This window comes from Moschus berezovskii, chromosome 3, assembly GCF_049115385.1.
Source record: "Moschus berezovskii isolate FMDL1 chromosome 3, NW_MosBer_1.0, whole genome shotgun sequence".
NCBI classification, from domain to species: Eukaryota; Metazoa; Chordata; class Mammalia; order Artiodactyla; family Moschidae; genus Moschus; species Moschus berezovskii.
In genome coordinates, this window is record NC_142462.1 from 117,168,001 (window position 1) to 117,188,585 (window position 20,585).

General features: G+C 49.8%; 1 protein-coding gene across 1 annotated transcript in view; it reads left to right on the forward strand.

Moving 5' to 3' along the window:
• The first annotated feature begins 2,850 nt into the window (after positions 1–2,850).
• ARHGEF5 (Rho guanine nucleotide exchange factor 5) overlaps positions 2,851–20,585 on the forward strand; it is a 28,958-nt gene continuing 11,223 nt past the window's right edge. Inside the window, exons 1-5 of the mRNA XM_055421428.2 lie at positions 2,851–2,967; positions 10,372–13,471; positions 14,021–14,075; positions 14,501–14,565; positions 14,763–15,016. Coding sequence (XP_055277403.2) covers positions 10,384–13,471; positions 14,021–14,075; positions 14,501–14,565; positions 14,763–15,016 — 3,462 coding nt within the window. The 5' untranslated portion in view covers positions 2,851–2,967; positions 10,372–10,383. The remainder of the gene's footprint in view (positions 2,968–10,371; positions 13,472–14,020; positions 14,076–14,500; positions 14,566–14,762; positions 15,017–20,585) is intronic.

Here is a 20,585-nt window from a genome sequence, read left to right on the forward strand (position 1 = left end):
GGGTTGCCATTTCTTTCTCCAGGATCTTCCTTGAACCTTCTCCAGGATCTTCCTTGAACCGGCGTCTCTTGTGTCTCCTGCTTTGCTGGTGGATCCTTTACCTGCTGAGCCACTGGAAAGTGGTGAGGGTGGGATTCAAATCCACCCCTATCTGAATCTAAATTCCATCCTCTTTCTACTATATCATTCTCTCTCGTCTCTGGTGCTTTACAGAGGAAATGGCCCAGGCAAAATATCAAGATCTTGGAATAGGATGACTGGACTTATTAAGAAGACCACTCACCAAGAACATCGAAAAGAAAAAAAAAAAAAGAACGCTATGCAAAGTGAAAGGAAGAGAAAACTGGAGTTCTGATTCCCACATTGCAAACACCCTGCAGACAGGGTTGCTCCATGGGGAGAATCAACTGCCTAAGTAGTAATTTTCAGCTTTCCTACATCTTACTACTAGTTGAAAAGTCAAGTCAAGCCTTCTATGCCTAACTCTCAATGACCCCAAGATCACTGACTCAAGGGTAGTGATTTAAGAAGAAGGAAAAAAAAAAAGCCGATAGGTCAAAGCTGGCAGATTAAGAGGTCAAGTCTCTGAGACTTGACACTCAGAAAAGATGAAGGGCTAAAAGGAAAACCAAGGGAAGCCAGAGTGGAGCAGGAAGAATAATCAGGCTGGTTTAGAAGGCAGTGCCAGGAACTTCCGTGGTGGTCCAGTGATAAGACTCTGTGCTTCCAATGCAGGGAGCATGAGTTTGATCTCTGGTTGGGGAAATAAGATGCTACATCCCACGTGCCACATGGCACAGCCAAAAGATTAAAGAAGAAGAAGGCAGTCCTAGCACCTCTGACCACACTACCCACTCCCAGGAGATAGGACAAAACAGCAGAGATCAGTCACTTCTGCCCAGGATCCAACTGGCTCAGCTCAGCCATTAGAAATCAAGGGCTATCTCATACTCTGGACTGAATTTTCTCTCCCAGTTGAGAAATAGACAGTTCTAGCTTGAACGTTTTGACTAATTGTACTCCCCAATCTTTTACTCTTGCTGAGTTTATGGCAAGTGAGAGGCCTGTGCTTACACACCTTAACTCTGAGTCCCAGTTTTCCCCATGTCCACCCACACCTTGCACAGCAGCTCAGAGTAGGTTAAAGGCTTCTGGACTACTTAGGGCTTAACTCCTCAGAGTAATACAGCCAAAGTAGCACATTCTTTAAATATAGAGATGTATCAGGACCCTATTGGAGAAGAGATGAAGTGGCATTCTGTCCTAAAGCCTGTTCCAGTGCTGGTAGGCCTGGTTAGCTGGGATCAGTGCAGTAGCCAATGGGCACAGTAATCTGGAAATGGTCTAACTAACTAGCTGTAGGGCTTATAGACCATGGCAGTCCTAAGAACAAAACAGTCAGAAAGCCCATTAAGATTCTACTTACCTTCTCAAGTGATGCTAGTGGTAAAGAATCCACCTGCCAATGCAGGAGCCACGGGATGCAGGTTCAGTCCCTGGGTTGGGAAGATCCCCTGGAGGAGGGCATGGCAACCCACTCCAGTATTCTTGTCTGGAGAATTCCATGGACAGAGGGGCCTGGCAGGCTACAATCCAGGGGGTCACACAGAGTCAGACACGACTGAAGCAACTTAACACACATGACTTATTTCATCATGGAAACCCCTGGAGTAATGAGTGAGATTAGGGACTGATCTAATTGAAATGAACATACCAAAAATCTCTGTCCCCTACATGAGGGATTCTTACCATGTGCACAGGGGACTACACCATAGAATGTAATGGGTTCTGTGTTATGAAGTCTGTGAAAGTAAAAGTCGCTCAGTTGAGCCCGATTCTTTGCGACACCATGAACTATAGAGTCCATGGAATTCTCCAGGCCAGAATACTGGAGTGGGTAGTAGTTCCCTTCTCCAGGCGATCTTCCCAACCCAGGGATTGAACCCAGGTTTCCCGCATTTCGGACAGACCAGCTGGGCTAGCTACCAAGGAAGCCCTTCCTGAAGTCTGTGAAGAGGCATAAAGATGGACCCACTCAACCTTGGTCTCAGAGACCAAGAAAACACAAAGTTTCCCTGAAAACATCAGAGGAAAAAAAAATATAGGCAGGAGAACATGCACAAGCCTGAGATGTAGGCTTAGATACTTACATACCAATACACATACTTGTCCTGGGAAGAAGCCAGAAGGAACCCACATCCTGGGAGATGAGAACTCAGATCACACAAAGAGGAAGGATATGGACAAGCTATTGTGGAGAGGCCTGGCACTGGGAGAGATGGCCTCCTAGGGAGTCAAGAGCCAGGAGGAAAGGGAAAGAGGGGGGACAGGGGGATTGAGGGGTCAGGGTGGGAGCGCAGGCAGAAAAGTGAAAAAGGAGTCGGATACACCCTTCCTCATGTAGGAAGAGACCGGTAGCCATCAAGAAATAGAAATTAACATTGAGGCCTGATGATAAAGACTCAAGTACAGATGAACACAGAAAGACTCAAGAGACACAGATCTGCCAAGAGGCATCAGAAGAAAGATCACCGAAGCGGGGGCGGTCAGGGGCCAGCTCGGGTAAAGACCTGGAGGAACACCCGGGAGAAGAAACGCCGGGCAGATCTGAGAGACCTCGCCGGGCCAGGGGAGGCCCCGCGGTCCGCTCTCCGCTCCCACGCCCTCGGGCCGGCCCGCGGGCCCCGGACTCCCCGCCCGGCCCCGGGCTCGCGTCCCGGCCCGGCCGGCGCTTCCCAGCTCTGACGCGGGCGCTGCCTTCACACCAATGAGGCCGCGGCGCGGACCAGCCCCGGCCCTCCCCCAGGAAGGTGTGTCCCTGCTTTCCTCACCTGAAACTTCCGAGGAGAGCCAGATCCCTCCCTCCCGGCCGGGCGGGGCGGCCGGGGCCTGCGCTGGGGACGGCCGGCCGGCGGGGGACCCGAGGGGACGCGGGGGACGCCCGGACAGCATGGGACGCTGACCCAGGTGGGTGCCGGTGCCGGCTCCGGCGGGCGGCTGGGCGCCCCGGCGGCGGGGAAGCGAGGGCGCGGGCAGCCCCGGAGTCGAGGCCTTCACCTCGGGAGCAGCCCCCGCGGGCTCCCGGGGCGCGGGCTCCGGAGAGTGGGGAGGCGCGCGCCGGCAGGTGGGCGGAGGTGGGGTGCGGGCCCGGGCACCGGGATCTGGGAGAGGGGAGCGGAGCGGGAGGACGGGCTCCTGCTGGAAAACTTTGCTTCCGGCCTGGTCCCCGCCTCGGAAATGGGCACCCTGTCCCTAAGATGTTCCGCGGGCCGGCAATCAGGGCTCTTTCTTCCAAGTCCAGGCCCTGGGGAAAGCCCGCTCCTGTAATGAGGTGTAGCCGAGATTCCCTTTGTGGACGGACGCCCTCCCTGGAGGTGTTTTGCTGCCTCCTTTTTCCTACTCGGGCCGGGCCTTCCTTCGCTTATCTGCCTGTGGACTCGCCTACTGTGTGTGTGTCTAGGCTATTCGCTGGGAGCCGAGGAGGTGCCTCAACCTGTAAACAAGGGCTCGCGCCCTGCCCCCCGCCCCTGGTTCCCCACACCCGGGGAGGGCTCCCAAAGCTTCTTGCGATCCCAGCATTGCCTTCAGAAGCCGACGAGGTAGGAAGGGAGCTGTGCAGAGCTGGGGTGGGGACGGGGGTGCTAGAACACCCTTCTGAACCCCGATTCTGAGCATCCCTCCCAACTCCGTTCTGCAATTCTCAGATCTAAGCGCCTGCTCGCCTTCCTGAATCTGGGGTTCCCAAGCCAGATTTGCCCTCCTGTCTGCCTAGACGTGAACTCTGGCCAGGACTCTTGTCAGATTGAGGGGAAGGGTGTGTCCTACAGACGAGGGAGGGAGGGTGACTTTTCTATCTTTTGTCCCCTTCTGTTCCCCTACTGCTGTCCAGGATCTTGCATCCTTTGTCGACTCCAGAATTCCCAGCCCCTGACTAAAGAGCTCCTGATGTGGCCTCTAGTTTAGACTTCCTGGTTTAGCTCCCCACCCCCCACCCCCCGACCCCGGCCCTGGCAAAATGGGGATCATCTGTTCTCCAGTCTGTGGGCCTGAAATTGGAACCATGTCCATGGAGGGGGTTCTTGGGGGGCTGGGGAGGGGAAGGGATGTGGGGTGTCAATCAAATGAGACTGTCCTGCAGGAGGAATGTAGGTCATCGTCCTGGTGGGGCAGAAAGAGAAGGCAGGAGGTGGGAGGAGGAATCTCTTATCAGAAGGATACGGTGGTTCTTAGTCAAGAGTCTTTATCATTTCGGGGTTCCTGGAGTGTATGGCTGCCCACAATGTGGTCTGTCTGGGGTTGTCTGCGGCCTCATTAAGCATAGTGTTTGTGGGATAGACAAGGAATATGTCATTCGTGGTGTCTGGAGTGGTCAGTCACAATGTGGTGTGGACAAGGACGGGATTGGGGTTACTCAAGTGGTGTAGACACAAGCAGATGATTTACAGCATCTGGTGCAGACAGGGGTGAGTCACTTACCATGTCTGTGGACTGAACTGGAGCTGGGCACGTACAGCGTCAACCAGGTGACCGTCGGGGTCTATGTTAAGGACACAAACAGGTCACTCACACTTCTGTGTGGATAGCACCAGGGCCACCGGTGGGTTTGTGGGCTCTGTGTTAGCGTTGCCACTAATGATGGTCTGTGTAAGCCCACTGTGGCTACAAAGCAGTGACTGATGTGATATCTTCAGACATTACGGAATGGATAGAGGTGATTATTACAGCTTTTGCTTGGATGGTGGGGCTTTCCTCAAATATGTAGAACACAGGTCTTAGCAGTTAGTGGTCCAGAAAGCTACTCTTATTTTGATGTAGCATCGAGGGCAGTAATGTCAAACAGTGAATAAAGGCATCTGTCTAAGGATCTTATTTTGGAAAGCAAAATGAGAACATACCTTTTGATTTGATGGGTATTTTCCTAAAATAGATATAGATGACACAGTGTAAATGCTACAAAGCAGTGGATGATGTGATATTTTTAGACGTTAGGAAATGGAAGTGTTTATTACAGTTTTTCACTTTGATGATGGGGGTTCTACCTTCCTCAAATAGGCAGAACACAGGTCTTAGCAGTTAGTGGTCCAGAAAGCTACTCTTATTTTGATATAGTGTCGAGGGCAGTAATATCAAACAGTGAATAAAGGCATCCATGGATGGGTCTTATTTTTGAAGGCAAAATGAGAATATATCTTTTGATTTGGTGGGTATTTTCCTAAGATAGAATATAGATGACACAGTGTAAATGCAGAAGTATTTTAATCGCAAGAGTATTTCAGTGATTTGTGGTGTAAGTCACGATATTTGAAACTGCTGGTAAATCCAGGAAGCATGGTCTTCAGAAGTACACTCAGCACTTGGCGTTGGACTGAAGACGCAGTAGTGTAGTGTGATGAGCAGTGCGGGTGAGGAGGAGGGAGGGATATCTTTGAAATACATATTCACGTCTGATGAGTTGAAATAGACCAGAGCTAAGGTATTGGGGGCTTTATGGGGGAGGTTGAATTCTGTCACACACTGCCATTGGGGTGACTTGGAGTTTTGTCCTGAAAGAAGTCGCGTGTAAACAGGGGCAGCAGATGCAAAAATGACCCTGGCCTGGAGGAAGACCAGGTCACCGTGGTGCCATGCTCTGTCTTGGCCTGTGCTCGGATAAAAATGATCATTCACCCCCAGTGCAGAAAGCGATGAGGCAGTGACTCTAAGATAATGGGAAGTGCAAAAAAATCTCTCTCTTGCTGCCTTTATGTGAGTAAAACCGCGTTTTACAGCTTTCCTTTAGCTCTGTCACGGTCTTGGTTTGTAATGCCTGATTCCATAGCACAGGGCGAAGAACAGGCATACGAGGGCTGAGCCGGTGACCACCAGTAATGCCAAGGGGTAAAGATGGTGCTGAGAACAGTGTCAGTGGAAGACAGACCTGCACTGTGTGACGAGAGTGGAACTGAAGTACGTGCAGCACATACTGTCCATAGATGCCACCTGAATGTAGCAAAAATATGCTTATGTATTTAGAGGCTGCTTGTTTGAGGACCAGTCCATTCTAAGGGAGATCAGTCCTGGGTGTTCATTGGAAGGGCTGATGCTGAAGCTGAAACTCCAATACTTTGGCCACCTCATGCGACGAGTTGACTCACTGGAAAAGACTCTGATGCTGGGAAAGGTTGGGGGCGGGAGGAGAAGGGGACGACGGAGAATGAGATGGCTGGATGGCATTACCGACTCTGTGGACATGAGTTTGAGTGAACTCCGTGAGTTGGTGATGGACAGGGAGGCCTGGCGTGCTGTGATTCATGGGGTTGCAAAGAGTCAGACACGACTGAGCGACTGAACTGAACTGAACTGTTTGAGGACATGACAGTATTTGGGTCTGTTGTTGTTTAGTCGCTGAGACTCTTTCACAGCACCATGGACTGTAGCTCCTCTCTCCATGGCATTTCCCAGGCAAGAATACTGGAATGGGTTGTCCAGGCAATCTTCCCCACCCAGGGATCGAACCCATGTCTCCTGCATTGGCAGGCATATTCTTTACCACGGAGCCACCAGGGAAGCCTGTGTATGGGTATAGGACCGGGACAATACACGTGTCAGGGAGGCGAGACTGCAGATTTAATCACAGGGTCTCCTTAGGCAGGTAGGAGCCAAGTTTCAGAAAGTGTTTACGGTGAACAAGTATATTATTTAACATGCGGTTGGGAGAAGAGGGTCACGTCACTGCAGGATCGTCTGTTGTGATTATAGTATTTTGTACTTAGGCTGAGTGTCGAGGCAAATCATGCACTGTGTCAATTAACTGGAAAAGGACGTAAAAGCCCTTGTACACAGTATACTTGTGTTAGACATGGCCCTTTAGCCCTTAGAGATGGTATCTGTGTGAAGTGACCAGGAGCTTGTCACATGCGACAGCTGCAGGGTGGCTAGGGACATGCTCATTTGGTTATGTCAGGCTGTCCCCCATAGAATCTGCAAGGGTGGTTTAGTGTTTTGTGTGTGTGTGTGTGTGTGTGTGCGCATGCATGTGTGTGCTTATGTGAGTGTCTATGCATGGGCAATATCTCAGCAAGACAGCCGGCATTGGGGGTGGTGGCTTTCCTCTCTAAGCTTAGACCAGACAGGGAAGGGTGAGTCCAGGTAGAACTGTGAGTGCTATAGGGCCCCAGGGTCTCCTCTAGACTAGTGACTGGCCAGCTTTCTTATAGCTGGACTTCCGGTTGCTCGTGGCAGATTGAAGTCAGGAGACCATGTTTTGAGTTCACTTGTACTCAGGAAACCTGAAGGTTAGCTGACTTTCAGTTTCCTCATCTGTAGATTAGGCAAAATTTTCTGTGTATCGCCAAAAGTCCATCCTGCTCATAAATCCTATATTTGTCTCTTACACTTTCTTTCTCACAAAATACATACAATTCCTGACATTTCTGCTACCATCAGTGTTACCAATCCTTTTTTTTCCTTCATTTTTTATGTTGCCTTCTTTAATCTTTATTAGAACTCTTTGCAAATGGTATATATTATCCCCTTTCTGAAAATAAGAGGAAAAAAATGTTCAACTACATGATTTCTACAATTATGTTAAAATTAGCAAAAAACAAAAAAGGCAGAACTAAAAGTTGGACAACATTCTTGTACGTCTGTGTTCTTCCTTCCTTCATCCGTGCAATAAATCTTTGTTGAGGGCCAGCTAAGCTGCAGGAAGAAGGAATTGAACAGTTAACATGGTAGCATCTGTGTTTTCATGAAGCTCATGGTCTGGCCCAGAAAATAGACAGTACATGTGTAACTCCAAGTGTGAAAGGAGTAGTCAGGTGTCCTCTGGGCAGAAGAGGACTCCAGGTAGCAGAGCCACACCTGTGAAGGCCTACAGGTGACAGGAAGGGAGCTGAAGGCTCTGGAGGCCGGTGGGATGGGGGAGGTGGTGACCGATGAGGATGCTGCTGGAGGGAAGACAGAGGCCAGGTTGTGGAGGGCATGTTACCCACAATGTATATTTGGGTTTCACCCCGATAGTTAGAGACTACTGAAGAGATTTAACCAGAAGTGGAGCTTTTGATCACTCAGGCACTAAGGAGAGAATGCCTCGGAAAGAGGGCAAGAGAAGCTGTGTGGAGGCCAGTGGCCAGTTGCAATGACCTGGGTACGAGAGGGCAGCCGCATGGACCAGTCTCTAGCAGTGCAGATGGAGAAAAATGCACAGACTTGAGAGAGAGTCAGGAGAAAGGATCCAGAGGAGTTAGTGCTTGATTAAATATGGGGAATGTCGGCCAGGAAGGAAACAAGAATTTTATTCTATCATGGAAAAATATTTACTGAGCACTTAGTATGGGCCAGGTATTATGTCCTGTTGTTCAGTTGCTAAGTCGTGTCTGACTTTGCAACCTCATCACGGACTGTAGCTCACCAGGCCTCCCTGTCCCTCGCTATCTCCTGGAGTTTGCTCAAGTTCATGTCCATTGAGTTGGTGATGCCATACAACCATCTCATCCTCTGCTGGCCTACTTTCCTTTTGCCTTTAGTCTTTCCCAGCATCAGGGTCTTTTCCAGTGAGTCAGCTGTCCTAGGTATAGACAATTGAGCAAAACAGATGTTGTTCTTGATCTTCTGAAGCTCACTGTTTGAGATTGATGATAAAATACACACATAGCCACATAATTATAATTGCATAAGTGCTACAAAAAAGAAACAAAGTGAACTCTAGTTGATAAATGCTGAAAGAGGAGCAAAGTAACGCAGTTAGAGGGTTCAGTCAGTCAGTCAGTTCAATCGCTTAGTTGTGTCCGACTCTTTGTGACCCCATGGACTGCAGCACGCCAGGCTTCCCTGTCCATCACCAGCTCCCAGAGCTTACTCAAACTCATGTTCATCGAGTCATTGATGCTGTCCAACTATCTTATCCTCTGTCGTCTCCTTCTCCTCCTGCTTTCAGTCTTTCCCAGCATCAGGGTCTTTTCCAATGAGTCAGTTCCAATGAGTCAGTTAGAGGGTTGGGGAAAACTTAAGAGGAAAAAATGTAGTCTCACAAATAACAAGAAGGGGTATGTGTAATGTCAAATTAGTGTCCACTGTAGTGTCAAATGTCAAATGCTGGCAAGAACCACCAAAAATAAGCATCCACAGAGTCTCGTTTAGAGTTAGCAAGTTGAAGGTTGTAGGGGAGGCGAGCAAAGTGGTGCTGTTAAAGCTTGGTTAGAAGTAGGTGAGATGCAAGGATATGAGGAAAGCAGGTGTGAAGAACTCCATGTATATGTTGGAAAGAGAAGAAAGACACAAACATGCTTAAAGTCTGGTGGGATGGTTCCAACAGAGAAGGTGAAGGTGCTAGAGAACGAGCTAACCCACTGCACCAGGTCCTGAGAAGGCAGGCTACAGAAGATGGCACTTAGGGTGCTCTGGCATAGTCAGAGGGGGAAGATGGACAGAGTGAAGTGTGGGTTACTCTGGACTGCAAGAAACGGAAGCAGTTCCTCTCCATTGGTTTGTAAATTCTTTGCAAAGTAGCAAAGAGAGGTGGGAAGATCAAAATGTGACCAGTGATGAGATGAGTTCATGCTAGAGAGAAGGGGAGTGTGAGATGGTGAGGGGTCCCCAGTTTGACGGACCTCATTGAAGTGGGTACCCTTCCCATCTACTCCCGTTCTCGTCTAATCTCATCTGGTTCTCATCTAAGTCTAGTTATCCTTCCACTTTACTCAAGCTGTTCTATAATTGAAACGCAATTCTTTTTGTTATTAGTCACAGGCTTTGGTAGACACTCTAGAAAATAAGGTGAGTGAAATTCAGACCCTCTATAAAGGAGATTATACGGTGCTGTGGTATCTCAGACACCGGCCATAATGGCCAGACCTGTTTTAATCCTGTCAGTGGTTTAGAAGGAAGATTCCCCTCCAGACACTGCTCCTCTGGGCTGTAAGATCTAGGGTGTGTCACTCACAGTGTCTGGGAGTTATACGGGCCTGAGTCACTCTTGGTGTCCAGAGAGTCGACGGGAGACACCATGACGTCATACCATCTAGAGCTTAATGACCACTGGGGAATGCTGGGAGCTTTCTGACAGTGGTCTGGTGCCCTAACGTAATTGTTTTATCTGTCTCCTTCACAAGACTGCAAGCTCCATGAGGACATGGTCTTTGTTTGCCTCATTTGCTATTGAATGCCCCACCCTTGGAAGGGTGACTTGGCAAATATTTATTAAATGAACAAATCAATGATAAATTTTATAGAAGCCACGGCTTACTTTGTGAAAGACTTTTTGTCTCAAAGAATGACTGCAAATGGAACCAAAGAAATGCCCCATGCTTGTTCTTTATGGTCTGTCCCTCTGGATAAATAACAAATAAAGTGGAAGAGGGGGTGGAAACTTGGTCTCTTATTCCTTTTTAGTATTCAGCACTGATGGAGGCGGAGGAGCCCCAGTATGGAACCTCAACTCCCATCCCTGCCAGAGCAGAATTCCCAGTTATCCAGGCAGCTCCCATGAGGAGCAGCCAGATCCCAGCCCTGGAGCCTGCAGCTGAAGAGGGCGAGGACCCATGGTGTCAGTGGGCTGAGGGCCGCACACTCTTGGAGACCCAGCAGAGACACGTGAGGGATGCGAATGACCGTGCAGCTGAGAGCATGACCTCTCTCCTCAACGAAGCCCCTCCAGAGGTGGAGACCGACCAGGAAACCCTGACGGCTGAGGCCTCTGACGACACCCCCTCATGCCGGGAGGCCAAGCCCTGGAGCCTGGCAGACAGACTGGCAAGGACGCCAGCTTCCCTGGAGCTCCCGGCCTGCCCTGACCAGGGTGACTGTCCAGGCATGGCCTCAGTATCCAGGGACCTGGGCAGCAGCGTGGAGGTGGACTTTAGACCAGAACTCATGTCTTTGATATTGGAAACGGGACAAGCAGAAGGGAAGGAGGAAATATCCCCCGACGCCTGTGCCTGGATCAGACGTGGGCCTTCCTGTGACGACGAGCACCCGGCTGAGAGCAGCCGGCCCCTGGAAGGCTCGGAGTGCGGACCTGCTGGGCAGGAAAGTCCAGGCCCTGTGTGTCTCCAGGGAACTGAGGGGCTGGAGGAAGGGGGACTTCAGGGAGTGGCTGCTGGCTCTGCTGGGCTTTCCAGGGCTCCGGAGCAGATGGGAGAGCAGGTTAAAGACGCAGAGGAAGAAAGGGGACAGAAACAGCAGCAGATGCAAAATGACGTTGTGCTCGCAGGTCAAGGAGAAAGAGAGGGGTGGCGCAGCGGGGAGGAGTTGGGAGGTCTGAGTTACGGGGAGCGGGACTGGAGGACTTGGAGCCACGGGGATCCAGAACAAGGGGAGCAGGAGGGGAGGGGGTCAACAGGGCCAGAGGAGAATGAGGTGGGTGCTCAGGACGGGGAGAATCAAAGCTCAGCAAGTAGGTCAGAGAAAGGAAGCGGAAAGCCCGAAGATCCGGGTGCACAGCGGAAAGCCAAGGCAGCAGAGCAGGAGGAGGAGCTGGGGTCACCAGAGGAGGAACCGGGGGGCGGGGAGGGGTACACACCCGGGGGAGGAGGAGGAGAGAGCTGCGCAGAGCAAGGAGGGTGCGAGGGCCCCGCGGCGCTGGCTCTGGTTGCCCCCGAGGTCTCTCCTCCCTGTGACCTGTCTCTCGAGGCCTCTTCTCCCCCAACCAGGATCCCGGGGACTCAGACAGAGCCTGGAGCCGAGGTTCCGTCCCCCGTAGCTCCGAGTCCTGCCCCGGAACCCACAGGAGGCTCCCACCAGCCCTTTTCTTTACCTGGTTCCTGTTCTGCCGAGGAGTCCCCGGACCCAGAAGCTGCTCATCGCCGCCAGCACGAGGGCTCTGAGCTGGGGCAGGAGACTGCAGGCGGCGGCAGGGCTGTGGTGGTCTCTGCCTATAGTCTCTCTGTGACCCCTCCAAGGTGCCCAGAGGCAGCTGCGCCCGGTCCTCCCGAAGGGCCCCCTGGCACGGCTGCCACACCACCGGCCTGTCCCCTGGCTGCCTCTCCCAGGAGGGAGCCTTCTGTCCTTGGCTGTTCTCCAGAAAGCTCCAGAGCCTCTCGCCTGACCGATAATCCATCTCCCGGTGGGGCTCCTGAGACCCCCCCAGTGGCCCGCTACGGCTTCCCCTTGGCAGGACGGGCCAGCCCCACGGGATCCCTGGGAGGCCCCACCGGAGTGGTCCAGCCCGTGAGGAGCAACTCCTTCCCCGGGTCTCACGGGACAGAGCCAGCCCCGCACCTAGCGGGAATATCCCTGTCCTCCTCCCACTCAGAGCTGCCCCAGAGGCCCCCCAAAACTGTCATCTACGGCTCTGTGCTCCCAAGAAGGGGCAGGAGAACCGTAAGGGACTGTGCCATCATTCCAGAAGCCTCGAGTTCACCACCCGCTCCGGGGCAGGACTTTGGAGAACTGGCCTCAAATCCAGCCATGGGCGGCAGCCCTCCCGACAGTCAGCCGTGGGGCCCCACGAAGCACTGGGCCTTTGCCCCGGGGTCTCCTGCCTGCGGCTCCTTCCCAGCCCCTGTTGCCCCCATAGACCTGAGGATCCATGAACCTCCACCCCTGCCTCCCCCAGAGAGGAGGCATATCCAGCCCTCCATGGTGGAGCAAGATGGCCATCCCCCTGCGGTGGTCCCCATGCTGAAGCGGTACAGCCATCCTCCGCCACTCGCCCTGGGTCCGGGGCTCCACGGCGCCCCCAGGGCCCCCCCAGCCCACATTCCCGACCCCTTGGTGGCAAGGGAGCACCGACCGCTGCCCTCCACGCCAGATACGCCACCCCACACTCAGCACTCTGTCTCCCCCAGGCAGAGATACAACAAGCCGTTACCCCCCACCCCCCAGCCCCACCACCCCCTTGTCTCGTCGAGCATCTCAAGGATCTACAAGCCTCTCCCTCCTGTCCCTATCCTGGATCCTCCTACTGAACCGCCCCCTCTGCCCCCAAAGTCCAAGGGGAGGAGCAGGAGCTCGCGGGGAGGACTCGTGAACTCAGGGGATCAAGGCAGGCAGAGGCCTGTTTGTCAAGAGTGGACCGTCTCCACGCCGCCTTCTGCAGGACGGGTCTCCTGGCCTCCAGCCACAGGCCGGTCAACCGACCCTTTGGCTACGGTCGGCAGGTGTAAGAGTGACGCGCCCCCGGGCCTGGCTTTCAGTAACATGACGGCCCTTCTACACCCCTCTTCCCCGACCACCCCGTGGACTCCGGAGGTCCAGCGACCCACCTCAGAAGAGTCCGAAGCCCCTGCCAGAGGGTCCTGGAGAAGAACAGCCCCCCAGGAAGGAAGCAATGGCCTGAGGAGGTCAGAGGTAGGCCCGGCCAGGCAGCCGGAGAAACCCGGCCACGCCCTCCTGGAGAAGGCGTCGAGCTGGCCCCACCGACGGGACCCGAGAAGGCCCGCGGAGGACGGCAGCGAGGCGGCAGCGGTCCCCGGTGAGGGGTCGAGCAAGCACAAGGACTGGCATCGGCAGGGCCTGCGAAGACCCTCCATCCTTCCCGAGAGCCCTGGAGGTGAGTGCGGAGCCCGGACCTCGCCAGAGCAGGCTGTCCGCCTCTCCCTTCCCGACCCATCTTTCGTCCTCCAGGCTCTGCTGGTCCCCCTGCCGGCTTCCCTCACCCACGTACCCAGCCCCGAGCAGAGGAAAGTCCTCTGGAACGTCTCTGAGCTCATGGCGAGGCTCTTTCTTCTCCCCTTCCGTCTCTCTCCCCTACTGTGGTGTGTACTTTTATGGTGCATCTCTTTTTACCAGCCTTGTTCTGGAACCTTCCCCCACCCCCCCCACCCCGCCACCCCTGAGTACTTTCCACTTGCAAACACTTGCTCGATGCCCTTCCACTACCAGAGAAGGCATCTTCTACTTTTTCGGTTCACATTCTGCCACAATGGGTGGGGACAGACCTGGTACCAGTGTCCTCAGATGCTTTTGACTTTGGCTCCTCCCTTTCTCAATGATGCCCAGTTGAACCTTTAACCCACCCCCCATGCCTGCATCTCCCATGCTAGGTCTGTCTAAACACCCCCTCAAAATCTCGGTTACTGTACCCGTTTTCCATTTTCAGACACAAGAGGTCCCACCATGGAAGGACCTGGCCTGTCGGATGCCATTGTTTTCCGGTGAGTCACCCTCTCTCCCAATGCGTACAGTTTTCTCTCTTTCCTAGGATACTGAGATTTTCAGTAGCTGACAAAGGTGCTGAGACCATGTCTTTTCCAGGGGTAGGGAGGGGAAGGGACTGACATCAGGGTTCCAGGGTAGGGAGATGTTTCGTCTACCTGGTTCTTGCAGCTGAATCCCAATCTCCCATCCCTCTAGATCCTTTGGCTGTGAACTAAACCCCACCATAAAAGTTCAACGTGACATCCATAAGAGCATCGAACTATGCAAAAGTGTGTCAGGCTACAGCTTGCCTCTCCAGAGGCTTTGGCCGTGAATTCTAGCACATGTCCCAGCGTTCAGAGATTATCTTATTTATAGTCACTTGGGGCTTCTTCATGTCTGATGGCCAGCAAACACCATGGAGCCCTTCTTTATCCCACAGGGAGAAAAAGCCAAAGGAGGTGATGGGAAACTTTTCAAGACGGTGCTCCAAGCTCATCAACTCCTGTGAGTACCTTGAAACAGGACTGTGGACCCGCTTGAGTGTTCTGCCTGAGCGGAGAGGGGTTTGTGGTCGTCAGCGGTGGGACTTGGCCATATGTAGGGAGAAATGCCAGAAGAGCCACAGGGCTTGGTGACCTCTTTCGGAAAAACTCCCCATCTCCCTAATTCTCTCCCTCTCCTGCACCTCTTCACCCCTGTAGCTCAGCTGCTTTACCAGGAGTACAGTGATGTGTTTCTGAACAAGGAGATTCAGAGCCAGCAGCGGCTGGACAGCCTGACGGAGGCACCGGGGCCCATGTCGCCCCGGCAGCCCCGAAAGGCCCTAGTCTCCTCGGAGTCCTACCTGCATCGCCTCTCCATGGCCTCCAGCGGCTCCCTGTGGCAGGAGATCCCCGTGGTGCGCAATAGCACCGTGCTGCTCTCCATGACCCACGAAGACCAGAAGCTCCAGGAGGTACCGCCAGGGCGGGGTGGGGCAGGGGCTGCAGAGGGGAAAGCAGGCTCTCCTCTGCTCACGTCCGTGTCTCCGACTCGCCGCCGTCACGGCCACCACCATCGCCAGCACGAGCGGGCTGTCCCTGCCGCACTCACCGCCACGACACCGGTCGTCCCCCGCCTGCTGGGCTTAAATTGCCTGGTGAACGTCACCGCTCTCCCTGCTGTCTACCTCCTCCCCAATCCATCGACCGCTCACTGCTGCGTGTTATTGGTCTGAGCTCATACAGAGTGACCATGCCCCTGAATTTCACGGGAGGAGTATACGCTCAATCTCGTTACTCTGGCTTCAGGCTAGACTTAAATTTCCCTCTTCAACTAAACCTTCAGCCTACACTGAAGTTTTCCTCTTCAACCAAGACGCATGCTGGGGTTTTTTGGTGTTCCCTTGGTGAGTGGCCCTTGCCGCTGTCCTGTGGTTCATGGGTCTCATAGAGGCTTTTGAATGACCATCAGGCTCTGCTTGGTCCTTCCTTCCAATAGCAAGACTACAGTCAAGGCTGTTGGTCTCTTGTTAAGTTACTATCATTAATATATTTCACATGGAGAGCTTATCGTAATAATCAATCTAAAACATGGGTTAAACCTTTCTTCCTGGGAAGACGATATGACACAATGGAAAGGCATTATGGAACAATGTTTAGCATTTAGGTTCTGGCTTAAATGACCTGGACCCACTTTAATATTTGCTAGCTATTTAACTTGGGCCAAATTATTGAGCTGGCCAAAAAGTTCATTCAGGATTTTCCATAAGATGTTATGGAAAAATCCAAATCAACTTTTTGGCTAGCCCAATACTTGATCTTTCCAAACTTCTGTTTCCTCACTTATAAAACTTGGTTGCAAAGAATTCCTGGGAGAATCAGAAAAAGATAAATTCTGTTTACAGTATTTACAGCAGTACTATTTACAATGGCCAAGATGTGGAAGCAACCTATATGTCCATTAACAAATGAAGGGCTAAAGAAGATGTGGTGTGTATATAAATAGACTCACAGATGTAGGAAACAAATTTATGGTTACCAAGAAAGGGTACAAATTAGGAGCTTGGGTTTAGTAGATACATACTACTGTATATAAAATTGATAAACAACAAGGAATAACTGTGTATCAGGGACTGTATTCAATATTTTATAATAACCTATCATAGAAAAGAATCTGTAAAAGAATATATATATGTGTGTATGCATATGTATGTATATATGAATGTATTTTGCATGTGTATGTGTAACTAAGTTCTATACTCTGCTATACACTTGACACATTGCAAATCAACTATACTACATTGAAAAAAATATTTTTTAAAAAGTTCCTAGTGAATAATAATCAGTCAAAAAATTGTTTATCACTTTTTACTGAAGTATAGTTGATTTACAGTATTATGTTAGTGGTTCAGTATTTTTATAGGTTATTTTTTATTTAAAGTTATTAGAAAATAATGGCTATATTTCCTTGTGCTGTGCAGTATATCCTTGTTGCTTATTTATTTGATACATAATAGTGTTTACCTCTTAATCACAAGCCTTTCTCTTGCCTCTCTCCTCTTCCTTATCCCCACTGGTGACCCTAGTTGTTCTCATATCTGCGAGTCTGTTTCTGTTTTATTATGTACATTTGTTTGCTTTATTTTTAGATTCCACATACAATAGTCTATAGAACATAGACTATTTGTCTTTCTCTTTCTAACTTATTTCACTGAGCATAATACTCTCTAGGTCCATCCATGTTGTTGGAAATGGCATGATTTCATTATTTTTTATGGCCAAGTAGTATTTCATTGTGTGTGTGTGTATTTGTAGGTATGTATGTATTCCACGTCTTCTTTATCCATTCATCTGTTGATAGACACTTCAGTTCAGTTCAGTCGCTCAGTTGTGTTGGACTTTTTGCGACCCCATGAATCGCAGCACGCCGGGCCTCCCTGTCCATTGCCAACTTGCGGAGTTCACAAAAACTCACGTGCATCGAGTCAGTGATACCATCCAGCCATCTCATCCTCTGTCGTCCCCTTCTCCTCCTGCCCCCAATCCCTCCCAGCATCACGGTCTTTTCTAATGAGTCAACTCTTTGCATGAGGTGACCAAAGTATTGGCGTTTCAGCATCAGCATCAGTCCTTCCAATGAACACCCAGGACTGATCTCCGTTAGGATGGACTGGTTGGATCTCCTTGCAGTCCAAGGGACTCTCAAGAGTCTTCTCCAACACCACAGTTCAAAAGCATCAATTCTTCGGCAATCAGCTTTCTTCCCGGTCCAACTCTCATATCCATACATGACCACTGGAAAAACCATAGCCTTGACTAGACAGACCTTTGTTGACAAAGTAATGTCTCTGCTTTTTAATATACTATCTAGGTTGGTCATAACTTTCCTTCCAAGGAGTAAGCGTCTTTTAATTCAAGGCTGTAATCAGCATCCACAGTGATTTTGGAGCCCCCCAAAATGAAGTCTGACACTGTTTCCACTGTTTCCCCATCTATTTCCCATGAAGTGATGGGACCAGATGCCATGATCTTAGTTTTCTGAATGTTGAGCTTGAAGCCAACTTTTTCACTCTCCTCTTTCACTTTCATCAAGAGGCTTTTTAGTTCCTCTTCACTTTCTGCCATAAGGATGGTGTCATCTGCATAGCTGAGGTTATTGATATTTCTCCCAGCAATCTTGATTCCAGCAAGTTGCTTCAATATCTTGGCTCCTGTAAATAAAGCTGGTATGAACATTGGGGTACATGAATCTTTTTGAATTAGTGCTTTCATTTTCTTCAATATATACCCAGGAGTGGAATTCCTGAATCATTTGGTAGTTTTATTTTTAGTTTTTTGAGATACTACCATACTGTTTTCTGTAGTGACTGCACCTATTTACAATCTCCTACCATGTGCTAGGATTCTCTTTTCTTCACATCTTTGCCAATAATTATTATTTGTAGATCTTTAGATGATGGCCATTTTGATGAACTGAGCTGAGGTGATTTCTTATAATTTTGATTACCATTTCTCTGATGATTAGCAGTGTTGAGCATTTCTTCATGCACCTATTGGCTATCTGTATATCTTCTTTGGAGAAATGTTTATTCAGGTCATCTGTCTATTTTTTAATCAGGTTGTTTGCTTTTTTGGTATTGAGTTTTATGAGCTGCTTATATATTTTGGGTGTTAAGCCATTATCAAACATATAGTTTGCAATAGGTTGTCTTTTTGTTTGTCAGTGGTTTTCTTTACTGTGCAAAAGCTTTTAAGTTTAATTAGGCCTCATCTGTTTATCTTTGCTTGTATTTATTTTGCCTTAGGTGACAGATCCAAAAACATATTGCTGCAATTTATGTCAAAGAGTGTTCTGCCTATGTTTCTTAGACATTTTATGGTTTCTGGTTTTACATTTAGGTCTTTAATTCATTTTGAGTTGATATTTAATGTAATCCCTATCAAGAGACTGATGACATTTTTCACAGAACTAGAATGCTGCTGCCAAGTCGCTTCAGTCGTGTCCGACTCTGTGTGACCCCATAGATGGCAGCCCACCAGGCACCCCTGTCCCTGGGATTCTCCAGGCAAGAACACTGGAGTGGGTTGCCATTTCCTTCTCCAATGAATGAAAGTGAAAAGCGAAAGTGAAGTCATTCAGCTGTGTCTGTCTCTTAGCGACCCCATGGACTGCAGCCCATCAGGCTCCTCTGTCCATGGGATTCTCCAGGCAAGAGTACTGGAGTGGGGTGCTGTTGCCTTCTCCAACAGAACTAGAATAAATAACCCTAAAATTTATGTGGAACCACAAAAGACCCCAAATTGCTAAGGAATTTTGAGGAAAAAAGAATAAAGCTAGAGGCATCATGCTCCTTGATTTCCAACTATACTACCAAGTTTCAGTAATCGGTCAGTGTAGCAGAGTAGAGAGTGCAGAACTGGATGCTTCCACTTATGGTCTGTTTGTTGTTGCTGTTCAGTTGCTCAGCCATGTTGGGCTCTTTGTGACCCCATGGGCTGCAGCACTCCAGGCTTCCCTGGCCTTCACCGTCTCCTGGAGTTTGCTCAAACTCCTGTCCACTGAGTGGATGATGCCATCCAACCATCTCATCCTCTGTCATCCCCTTCTCCTCCTGCCCCAAATCTATCCCAGCATCAGGGTCTTTTCCAATGAGTCAGCTCTTCGCATCAGGTGGCCAAAGTATTGGATCTTCAGCTTCAGCGTCAGTCCTTCCAATGAATTTTCAGGACTGATTCCCTTTAGGATTGACTGGTTTGATCTTCTTGCTGTCTAAGGGACTCTCAAGAGTCTTCTCCAATACCACAGTTCAAAAGCATCAGTTCTTCAGTACTCAACCTTCTTTATGGTCCATCTCTCACATCCATACATGACTGCTGGAAAAACCATACCTTTGACTAGACGGACCTTTGTCAGCAAAGTGACCTCTCTGCTTTTTAATATGTTGTCTACCTTTGTCATAGCTTTTCTTCCAAGGAGCAAGCATCATTTAATTCCATGGCTGCAGTCATCATCTGCAGTGATTTTGGAGCCCAAGAAAATAAAGTCTGTCACTGTGTTCTTTTATTTTATGGTCTATTAACCTATGACAACGGAGAAGGCAATGGCAAGCCACTCCAATACTATTGCCTAGAAAATCCCATGGATGGAGGAGCCTGGTAGGCTGCAGTCCGTGGGGTCGCTAAGGGTCAGACACGACTGAGCGACTTCACTTTCACTTTTCACTTTCACACATTGGAGAAGGAAATGGCAGCCCACTCCAGTGTTCTTGCCTGGAGAGTACCAGGGCAGGGGAGCCTGGTGGGCTTCCATTTATGGGGTCACACAGAGTCGGACATGACTGAAGTGACATAGCAGCAGTAGCAGCAACCTATGACAAAGGAGTCAAGTCTATGTAATGGAGTAAAAACATAAGTGGTGTCTTCATAAGTGGTGCTAGGAAAACTGGACAGCTCCATGTAAAAGAATGAGGTTAGAACATTTCCTGACACTATATACAAAATATTTACTATTTAGTTTCAAGTCAAACTGACCTGAGTTTGAATCCTATATTTACCATTTACTAGCAGTGTAACCTTAAGTTATATAACTTGACTAAATCTGTTTCCTCATCTAAAAATCAAGGATGATGATGACTGCTTTTCAGAGTTGCTATGTAGTTTAAATGAAATAACTCTCATATAACTTTGAGAATGGTGTCTGGTACATTGTTATTGTTTAGTCACTAAGTTGTATCCAACTCTTTGCAAGTCCATGGACTGCAGCCTGCCAGGCTCCTCTGTCCATGGGATTTCCCAGGCAAGAATACTGGAGTGTTGCTTTTACAGGGGACCTTCCCAACACAGATATTGAAACCCACATCTCCTGCATTGGCAGGGGGAATTCTTTACCCCTGAGTCACCAGAAAAGCCCATCTGGTACATAGTTTGATACATGTTAGTACCATACTCTTCCCCTCTTTCAGCAGTGGGAAGGAGTAAAATTTTGGCTGTAAGGACTTATAATAACAGTGCTTTTACCAAGCTAAATAGGTATAAATTTTTAGG